Raw genomic sequence first — 11,323 nt, 5'->3', positions numbered from 1 at the left:
GTTCGTACGACAGCAGAGTTGTCATATTAAAAGATGAATAAAGTTGTTTGGTTAAGGTGAGTGAGTGAATACACTTTCTCTCTCGCCGTGATTCACACACCGACCATGCAGACGGTGACTAGCAGCGGCGACTTCTGACGTCAGAGCGGGAGAATGACACGCGCGTCCAATAAGGGCCGAGGATGTGCAGCGCGAGGACAGAGCTTGCAGAGAGAAGGGTAATAACCATGCCAACCGAAGAATTTAGCGCGCGCCGCTGACTGGGAATAGGGGAGGGGGGCAAAAACGGGAGAAAGACTGGGGGGAAACCCTAAAAGAAGACACAACTGTCACCTAGAAGGTGGAGAAAGAAGCAGCAGAGGCATCCCGGTTCCTTAAAGCGGAAGAAAAGGACGCGGAGCTGGTAATTTGTTTTATTCCTTTTCCACATCTGTGGCATGGTTGCCCCTTTATTCCCACTTTCTCTTCAGCACCCCTCTCCCCCTCCTCCTTCCCCGCATCCCCCCTCTCGCTGGTTCAGGGACCGCACTGCTGCAGCTGAGTGAGACGGATCAAGGTAGCCGTTTTTCTTCTTACTTTCTCTCGCTAAACACGGCCACGGCAGAGTAGCGTTTCATTTTGTTTTAGTGCATGCCAATTAGCCCTGCAGTTACCGCGGGGAATGGACCTGCCACCACCGAGAACTGCGGGGCGTGCGGTAGTGTTGGTGGCGGCGGCGGTGGTGACCTTCCCTTGGCCGTTTTGCAGTCATTGATGTTGTCAGCGCGTGCGCGTTGTCCGAGCGTGCGTGGAGACTCGTGAAAGAGGAGTGGGGAGGGGGTGTGTGTGGAAGAAACTGAGTTGGCGAAGAAAGGGGGTGGAGGTGGGAAGTGTGTGAGGGAATGATTTTTTTTCTCCCTTTTTATGAATGAAACTCAACATCCGCGCTGGCTCTGCCGCTGCTCTAAAATTAGCGCAGCCGCAGCAGATAATGTGGATCAGAATCCGAAATTACAGCGTTTTTTTTTTTATTTGGAGGCAAACGCGCACACGCATCTCTGCGCGCTCACGTCAACGCCGCCGGTGAATAGAACAGCAGCTACAGCGCTGCGCCGTGCCCCGGGACGTCATGCACCATTTTTGGAGATGCTCTAAAAATAGAATGAGGCGAAGACGGTTCGGACTGTAAAAAAAAAAAAAAAAAACTAGAACCTTGGACTCTCTTCTGCATCTGAGAGGTAGGAGTGCGATGCGTTTAGGCTTTAAATGGCGCAAAGTAGGGCTTTAATTGTGTTGCATGTGTCATGTTGCATTAAAAGCAAAATGGAAGGAATACCTCCATCCCTGAGTGTGAGTGTATGTGACTGTGAGTGTCTACACCTTCTGTTGTGGTGTTAAAAAAACTGTCAGGAGTGGGAGTGGGAGCTGGACGGTAACGGGGTACTTAAGGGTCAAGTGGATGCTTGTTTCCCTGAATGAATGTTTTTGTGGATATAAATGACTGTTTTGTTTATGTGTTATCAGGGGTGTAATGAAACATCTTGCTCAAGAGGTTAGATACATGATTTTGGATTCATGAAAATGACGTGAAACGAGATTTAAGCTTTATTTCTTGGCAATTTGAGAATCCCGTTTTTGTTTTTTTTTTGTTTTAGTTAATGTTTCACAAACATAAAAACTGTAATCAATGTGGAATATTCCTATTCGGGCCTGACTAGTCTGTATATTAATGTTTTAATGCTTGTTTAATTGTAAGCTGATGCTAAGAAAGCAATGAAAATGTGTCCATTGTTGTTTGTTTTACAAATAGTATAAATGTTTCATAAATATGAAACTGTGTGTTAAATCTTGGATTAGTGTAAAATCCCCCAATTCAGGGTTGATTAGTTTATTCATTTTAAACTTTGAGAGAGGATCAAGTGCATAATATAAAAACTGTAAAATAACCCTTTTAAATAAACACCAATAGAAGGCTATATATCAGATACAAAGTTTGACATCGTTAGCCTGTTGTCGGATTCTTGCAGGGTTTAAAAATCTTGTACAGATCGACATAAACCCCCCAAAGACGAGTCCCTCTCTTATCTAGTGTTATCCAGCGCAGAGGTCAGCTTTCAGAAATGTAGCCAGTATTGCCGAACCAAAGGAGGCGTGAAGTGAAAATCAGCAGGGTCAACCTAGAACATTGCACATAAAATGAGTGTCTGAGTATCATCAGCTTTAAATGCATGAGCCGTGTGTGATGCCTTATTAGTTTTGTTCAAATTTAAAATGTCACAGCTAAAGAAAGAACTACCCTTGACCGAAGTCCACTTATCTGTTCTCACTTGATTGCGACCCAGTCAATGTGAGTTAATGTTAAGAAATGGTGTGCATATTAAACATATCCTTCCTTGTCTTGTGGTGTTTGCCTTAAATCCCCGGACAGCTGGTTGAACAGATCATCTGTAATCTCTACATCACTGCTTTGAGCCAAGAAGCCTGCTAACCCTTACATAAGTCAGCCAATAGTGGGCCATGACTACATCACTTTACAGCTCATAGGTGTAACAGGGGTGGTTTGACTTCAATTCCCTATGCAGTCTTTGTCCTTTGGAAGACACAGAGACAGTATAATGGAATCTAAATGCCACAAGATCTCATTATCTTACAGTGCAGAAAATAATATAGTTAATAACACCTTTATTTGTTTTTCTCTTCTCTTTTTTTCATCACCACAACATATTTTCTTCATCTTCTTCACACCATACCAACTAAAAACATCCCATCATTTTAACATTTCACAAACTTGCCACATTCTCTGGTTTATCTTTATATGAACTGTATTTATCAACCTTTTTTTCAATCTTTTTGGTAATGCCTTGTCCAATCATTTTTCATTCTTTTACCATGAAACTTACATGTTCTTCTAACTCCCTCCTTCTATTTTCTCTCTTGTTTTCTCCAGCTATGGTTCTCTCTCTGGCCGCCGCCGCAGCAGTCATGAGCAGCGGCGGTGGTAATGGCTTCAACTCTTCTTCCTCACTCGACCCATTCGACTCCTCAATGTCTTGGAGTGTAAGTGAGGATCCCTCAAATTCCTCTTCAGAGCCCTTCTTGCGAACTCTGTCTCCGGACCTCCAACCGGCGACCACCGCCGGCGTCGTGCAGGAAGTCAGCCCTTGGGATGTTGCACTTTGTGTAACGGGAACACTCATCTCCTGCGAGAATGCCTTGGTCATCGCTGTGCTGTTCTACACGCCGACACTCCGTGCTCCCATGTTCATCCTGATTGGATCGCTAGCCGTGTCAGACCTCTTGGCCGGTCTGGGGCTCATCTTAAACTTTGTTTTCACTTATTTAATTGACAAGTCGGTGGAATTCGTGACGTTGCTGTCAGTCGGACTGCTTATCTCAGCCTTCTCGGCGTCTGTCTTTAACATCCTCGCCATTACGGTCGACCGCTACCTGTCGCTGTATAATGCTCTGACCTACCATACTGAGCGGACAGTCACTTTTACTTACATGATGGTTGCTTTTATCTGGGTGACATGTTTCACTCTTGGCCTGCTGCCGGCGCTCGGATGGAACTGCCTGAAGGACCAATCTACGTGCAGCATCTGCCGGCCTGTCACCAAAAACAATGCTGTGGTACTTGCCGTCACCTTCCTCCTTGTCTTCGCCCTTATGATGCAGCTCTACCTTCAGATCTGCAAAATCGCGTTCCGCCATGCCCAGCAGATTGCAGTGCAACACCAGTTCATGGCTATCTCTACCACCAAAGGGGTCTCCACTTTGTCTGCCATCCTGTGTGCCTTTGGGACGTGCTGGCTGCCATTCGCCCTGTATTCCATTGTGGCTGACTCCAGCTACCCTGTGATATACACCTACGCCACGGTCCTCCCGGCCACCTGCTGCTCCGTGATCAACCCTGTCATCTATGCTTTCCGGAACCCGGACATCCAGAAGTCGCTGTGGATGGCTTGCTGTGGGTGTGTCTCGTCCAACCTCTCCCTAAGACCCAGGACTTCCAGTGATGTGTAGCAAGAAGGGTTGGGGGCTGTGCTGATGCAAGACGAAGAGTTTGGGTTAGAGGAACAAGAGTTTAGGATGAGGAAGAAAATAAGTCTTTGCTCTCCTCCTCATATCAAGGCTGGAAAGCTGATGACAAATGCTGAGCTGGCCATGGTCGAAGAGGCACTGACAGAAGACTGAGAGGAGGCATGGTAAAAAAAAGAAGGAGTTAATAAAGACCATGTCCTGTTTGTAGCTTGGAGAACAACCAACTCCAGGAAAGAAGCAGCAGGAAACCAACTGCAAAATTCTGATTCAAGGTATCTTTTAAAAGTCTCCCTTTCTACAGGGATGAGAGAAGTGAGGCCTCTCATGAGTAGCATAGGTGAAATTTAGGTGGAAAAAATTGTACTAAATCTCCAGAGGATGCTCTGGATGGTTATGCAATCAGAAGGAATGGTTAAAATACTGTATGTGTCTTCACTCATGTCTTTGAAATCTAGTGCTGTGTGGATAAAAATACAATGAGCTAAATATACAAAATGAATGACTTTCAACAATCTCAATGAGCTATATTTGTAGTTGTCTCTTGATAAATGAATAAAGAAACTGTTCCAAATAGCCACCCTCCCTGTATCAGAAGCAGATTAGTTATTTGAAAAGAGTGCAACAAAAACCAGCTCTAAATTTTCACTTCACTTCTAAGGCCATTTTAAATTTACCCAAAGCCAACATCCAACTTTTCTTTCTTCGAACATTCAGCCAAATCAAAAGTCGAACCATTCGCTCAACAGATATTTGGGAAATTTTAGGGGGGATTACTAAATGTAGACGTGGCACGTGTTGTCCCTGGCATTATGACATCAAACCTGCTCTGCGTTTGAGGAAAAATAGGCTTCTCAGGCTGCTGCTGGGCTGCGACTACAAAGGAAGGAGCTGAATTCAGCACCAAGGACAGCTCCACTGCAGAGCGTTGCTACCCTGGGAAATGCTCTGGGCTTTGGTGGTGGTGGTGTGTGTATGTGTGGTGGGGAGGGGGTTGGTTTGAAAAACTAGGCTATGCTGTTCTTTACACCATCTAGATAGGGATTTGGATGTGGGACTTAAGGGACAATTCCCATTTGATTGGAGATATCCATATGAGTGTATTAGGTTGAATTAACAGAAAATATGGATTAGAAATGCCATTCATGGAGCAACAAGTAGAACAAATCTCAACACGAGAAAGGAGAAATCATTACATTTTTTTTCTCTGATGCACAAAACGATTAGGCATGGGCTGTTATAATATTCCCACCTTAAGTAAAAATACCACCGTTTATATTTACACAAAAAAGCTAAAACAGTAATGTTTGACATTATTTGGTTGCATTTATTCATTTTTTTGTTATTTTGAGTCATAAAGTTAAGCAAACATAGAAAAAAATAATTCTGGTTTTATGGAATTATATATTGGTTGAGTAATACAAGTACAACAAGCTGATACCAGCTGATAACTAGCAGGACAATCTGCTCTCTAGTGCTTGCTGTCAGCTGTTTAACAGACATGCTGCTCGTAACTTACCACCTGTAGCATCACAGTAATAAGACTGGCAGATGAAGTTTTAGTCTCCACACCATGACTGTCCAAGGTTGAATGGATAGTGAAAATATTTCCAAACAGCGGAATTAGTCTTTCTTGAAAATGAAGGAAAAGAGTGAGTGAGATCTTTTAGCTAGCTGAACAGCAGTGCGAAGTAACAGCTGGGTGCAATGCTTTTATGTTCCAATCAGATGGAGAAAACTAGTCGCAAGGGCACCTTCTCTGGCATCTCATTAAAGGGACTGTAAACTGCAAGAATCTAATCACGGGAAATTGTAGGGGTTTTAAATCTGTAACTTTTGAAAGGATCCAGTGCTAACTGGTTCTTGCCTACAGGGGACTCCTATGTTTATCGGCATCTCCATTAGTTTTGGCGAAGCACCTCTAAACTTAAACACTTCAGATTGCTTCGGTTTGTGCTGCTGTATGACTTCCATCTCAATTCCCCTGCTTGCAGACTGTCAGCAGTAGCTGGATTTGCACCTTGAAGAAACAGTGCAGCTCTGCCCCGGAGCTCCTCTGAAGGCTTGGCGGGTTAATAAGAAGCCACAGAGGCGAGGTGACGTGGCGTGAAATAGAGACGCCAAGCGAGATGTACTTTAACGCAGTTTTCAGTCACACACACACACGCACACACACACGCACACACACACACACACACACACCCTTCCATCAGGGTTCCCACTGAAAAGGCATTCTGTAAGGTAAATCCAGTAAATGTTATTAACATCTCGGCACCAGGGAGATGATGTTCAGAGAATGAGCTAAAGAGGTTATTTCCAACCTCTTGTCTGCATTTAAATGATCTGTGTAGATAGCTTTCTCTCTCATGTTCCTCTGCACAACCCCAGAGTGAGTTACGATGACTAAGCTACTGGCATCCTGCTAATATATGTGTGTGGGAGGTGTGCTGGCTTTGGGAAAATCTATATAGGCTCTAAATTCAAACATAACTTCAGAAAAGAATCTGCTGTTTTTTGTAACCACAGGGAGTTACTTTAAATTTGGTGCTTTCTACCAAATATGTTGCAGTAGATGAAAGCAAAAATCATAACTTTGAAAATGGCGCACAGGAGAAGCTGTTAGTATTATTTTCTATATTGTAAATTAAAACTTTAAAAAGAAGCAATTTCTACGTTTCTTGGCAGGAAAAATACAATCAGTTGTTTTTGCAGCCGTTGTTGGCAAAACAACAGCTGCACAAGTTTCTGTCAAAGATAATGATTTTTTTAAGACAATTTATTTGTATCTTTTTTTTTTTTTCACTTTCCTTGCTTTTGGCCTTTTTTGGAACAAAATCGTCTTTGCAATAAAATCCAGCTGCATTTTGCTGTGTACAAAAAGCCACAATCAAGATGCAGAGAAAAAGAAAAGTGGTCAGCTTGAAAACACAGCTGAACAATGGAAAACAATTTGGCTTCATACTGGATTTGAAAGAAAATGGTCGGACCGATGGGTGTTTTTTCAAAATGCATTTTAGGAGATGTGATTCATAGGGATATATTTATTTGCCTATATTAAGCTACTGATGGTTAATTCAAGAGCTTTTAAAGACCTAAAAACTCAATCATCATACGAGGTTAACCCTCTAATCAAAGAAGCTTTGACCACCTCTCTTGCTCTCTCTTTTGTGCAAACACTGCATTGATGGAACTGCCTAATGGTTAATAACTAGCATCAATAATTAGGTGAAATACATTCAATTATCCAGAGGCTTGAAGCATGAGATGGATGTACTTTGGTTTTGGGAAGCAGGTAGTTGAAAGTAATCAATCACTGAGGTTTAATTGAATCCATTTTACATTACAAGGTGGAAGAAGATATTTCCCTTGTAGGCATATTTATGTTTAAGGTTTGACTGGGCAATAGATTTTGGAAATGCTAGATGGGACAGACAGGGTGGTGATACATTTGTAAAAGTCAGTGTTTGTACTTTTTCTAAAAGGTAGCTGATTTAGCCAACAAATCCAACAAATACAGTTGCCTAAAATTAGTAAAGATCTGCTTGAACCCACCTCTGAAACTTGGCCCTCTCTATTACAGCAAGGATCAAACAGTGACAAAAAAGTGAATGTTGGCTAGATATAAATATTTCTTGTGGTTTATTAAAGCAAAAAAAAAAAAAAAAAGAATTCAGTGACAGCATCTTCATCTTTATTATTGGTTAAAATTGTTCTTAACTCAGATTAAGCCCATGGAAAAATGTAGCTAGCTAATTTTTGTGGCTAGCTGATGGAATTACACTTTTTTACATATGAAGGATAAAATGTCTCTAACAAGAATTGGTAAAACAATTATCTAATAGACGTTTGTTATTCATGTTCAAGCACAACCAATATAACTGCTCACCATGTGATGACAAATGACAAATTTGTTCTAAATAACATTAGAAACCATGAATTTAGAAAACCATGGTTCTTTAACAACATTGACTAATGTATTTAGATCAAAATATCCATATATTTAGGAACATATCTCCCAACGAAATGACCTAAATCTCCACAGGTTGCTAAAGATACAAACCTGATGAATGTGTGGAGAAATGCAAAAAATTCTAACTTGTCTTGGTGTAAACAATTTGTTCAATCTTTGTTTGTGCCAAAGAACATAATATAGTATACTAACATTTCTCTTTGAGGAGATCTAAAGATTTAAGCTGGAGTTCTCTACTTTATTGAGCTTCATATTAAGGCTTTGGTCTTCATTTAAGAACTTAAAAGCGTGTTATTAAGCTACATTGTGTAGCACAGGTTTGTAGTGTTGCACTGACCTACGTGTTTATAAGTGTGCTCTGGCAGTGTAGGCTTTAGCCACAGTATATGGGATTGTAGCAGGGTGAAATGAATCCAAAATAAAAAAAAGGAATCCAATTCTGGTGAAAACTATAAAACCACAAAAGAAACCACAAACTATCCATTTGATGTGCACCCTGAGAAGTTGATTTCAACATTTCTCAGCTGAAGAGGATGATCAGTGGACAGCATGAGCAGCGTTTATTGTTTTGTTGTTATCAGATGATGTTTATGGTCCCATCTGGCATGTCCAGCAAGTGGTTGTTGGAGCAGTTTAAAACACTCATCTGTGAATATGGCACTAACTGGACCATTCCTGGAGATGGGAGTGAAGCGACCACTCACTGTGTGTATGTGTGTATGTTTGTGCGTGTGTCTGCTGTCCTATTCCTTCTCCACCAAGAATCATGGCCAACTGTAAGAAACCATAACTCAAACAACTCTCACTGTAACCACAAACACTCTCTGAATGGTTTTGTCGGATGCTACACCAGACTATAATTGTTTTGCGTTTTTTTTTTTTTTTTTTAAGAAACTGTACAAGTGATTGTGTGTTATTTTTTCTTATGCAAGGTTGTACAGAAATGTATATTTTTGTAATGTTTATCATCAGGGCATGTGTTCCAAGATATGCTCGCTGCTGTAAGTGTGTGCGTGTGTGAATGTTTCTTCCTCTTCTTCCTTTGTGTTATTCCTATTTATAACTGTTTACTGTTTCCTTTTTTTGGGGGGGGTGGGGGGGGGGGGGTGGATTTGTCTTATCTAGTGTCTTGTTTGTTGGTTCATGTACATACATTTTTGTTCAAAGGTGATTCTCGTTGTAGAATCTGAAGTCATTGGAGTGTGAATCTGTGAAAAAGAGCAACAACAAAATCTTAGCACAGCAGCTAAAAGCAAATGGACATAAAAAGATGAAAAAGATGGTATTTAAAAGATACTAATTGATCATTACACTGAGCAAACATAATAAACACCTTCCAGATTGGAGTGTTGTGATGAAGCATTTGCCCCTTTACAGATTTCTTCTGTTTTGACCCTTTTTTATTTTCCGATCATCAAAGACAACCTGAGCAAACACTAAATGCAGTTTTCTAATGATGGTTTAATTTGTGAATGGAAAAAAAGCTATCCAAACCAACCTGACACAATGTAAAAAATATAATTGCCACACTTGCTAAATCATTAATTAATTGGGATTAATCACATTTTTGGCTTGGCTACAGTTGCCAATATCAATTCTGATTAACCTACTTTTTTTTTTTACTTAAACCATTAAACAATGTGCCCACCATTCTCTACAAGCTGAAGAATCTCAGCCAATAACAATATATGTCAGGTGTGGACATTAAAGAAACTTAAGAGTTCTTACAACTGTCCAAACATGTTATTAATATGCACAGTGTGAATGGATGACACTAGACATATAGTATTCTACCAAATATTGCATCCAAGCTGTCCCATATTACTTGTGGGACAGCTTACTTATTATTAAAAACTTCCTGATGATCCCAGAGACTTTAGTAAAAATGTTCTGTGGACCGCCAAAATGGAACTTTCTGGAAGAAGTGCCTTCCGTTAGATATCATGTAAAACTAACACAGCATTTCAGAACAAGAACATCATAAACCTGGTGGTGGTAGCATTATGGTCTGGGACTGTTTTGCTTCTGTGGGACCTGGATGACTTTCTGTAATTGATAGAATCGTGAATTCTGCTCTCCATCAGGAAAATCCTCAAGAACTCCCTAGTGTGACTGAATTAATACAAGTCTGCAAAGAAGAGTAGGACAGAATTCAGAAACAGCGATGCAAAAAAATCAAATTTGTTTGATCATTGGATACAGTTTGGTGTGACAAAATCTAAACAAAAGGACAATTCTGTGATGGGACAAAACTTTTTCACATTACTGTAGGTTGTTTTGTTGTGACTCTGAATTCATTCACAAAATGCAGTAACTTAAGCATTTTTGACCATAAAAAGACATACACTAACTGACAAGGAAGGAGGGAGGGAGATGGAGCCAAAGTACGTCACAGAGTCATATTGTCAGTGACGTCATTTTGTCTGAGTCGTGTCTGAGGAAGCAGGTTGTTTCAATGACATGCCCGTCTTCTCCCCTCACTTTTCCACCCTCCCCTCATCCACTTGGTCCCCCTGTTTTCCTCATCGCTGTCCCAGACATTCATCCTTCTCTGCTCTTAACTTCTTGGTTCTTCCAAAAATCCAGTTTTCTCGCCCTTGTTTCACCTTTCCGTTCTTTAGCTCCTCTTTTCGTTTATTTTACTTGCCTAACAATTTGCTTGCTTCTGCCTGCAAGAAGCCAGCTTGTCAGGTGTGGTCTAAAAATAGTTTCTTCCATAGAAAAAAAGAGAAGAAGCAGCAGAAAATAAAGAAAAGGAGGTGGGGGAACTAAGCTAATCGGCCTATTCTGAGTATAGGAGTCTTTCTTTCTCTCCTGTGAAGTTTCATGCTCTTCATCCCTTTCTGTCCTGTCTTTTCCTCAAGAACACATTCATGTCTGTATATTTCTCTCTTCACACCCCTCCTTTTTAGCCTTCTTTTTTCATAAGCACAAGCATTTACATTACAGTTTTTAATAAGCAGGGTCAGGGGTGAGTGCCAACTGTGAACAAACCCTCGATTTTGGGAACACTTCAGGCAACCTGAGATTGTTAATAAAGAAAAGTGAAAAAAAACAAACAAACATTACAGAGCTAATTTTCTATCAGACCAAATATGGCCTTCATAGAAAGCATTGTTTTATGCATCAGGGTTGTAGGTTTGGATGAGAGGCAACACATATGCTCAAGCATCTCTCTTTACTATTGGGTAATGATACTGTGATGTGAGAGACCTGATATAGCATTTGTGAATCATGTGGGGTGTGTTTTTAAAAAAAATATATAATTATAATTTCTACTGTATTTTTGTTGAGTTCTTTCAAGTTTGTGTTGTGACACGATTGATCAAAAAGTAC

At 40.8% G+C, this 11,323-nt stretch overlaps 1 protein-coding gene across 1 annotated transcript; it reads left to right on the top strand.

The window, feature by feature from the left end:
• The first annotated feature begins 437 nt into the window (after nucleotides 1–437).
• Nucleotides 438–7,734, top strand: gpr185b (G protein-coupled receptor 185 b). The gene is given in 3 exon segments (XM_047385235.1): nucleotides 438–476; nucleotides 478–556; nucleotides 2,927–7,734. Coding segments are annotated over 3 exon segments (1,194 nt in total). The 3' UTR covers nucleotides 4,003–7,734.
• The last annotated feature ends 3,589 nt before the right edge of the window (nucleotides 7,735–11,323 follow it).

Source organism: Girardinichthys multiradiatus, chromosome 14, assembly GCF_021462225.1.
Source record: "Girardinichthys multiradiatus isolate DD_20200921_A chromosome 14, DD_fGirMul_XY1, whole genome shotgun sequence".
In the NCBI taxonomy this organism is placed as follows: Eukaryota; Metazoa; Chordata; class Actinopteri; order Cyprinodontiformes; family Goodeidae; genus Girardinichthys; species Girardinichthys multiradiatus.
The sequence above is the reverse complement of the archived record's forward strand: the minus strand, read 5'-3'. Positions and strand labels throughout refer to the sequence as shown.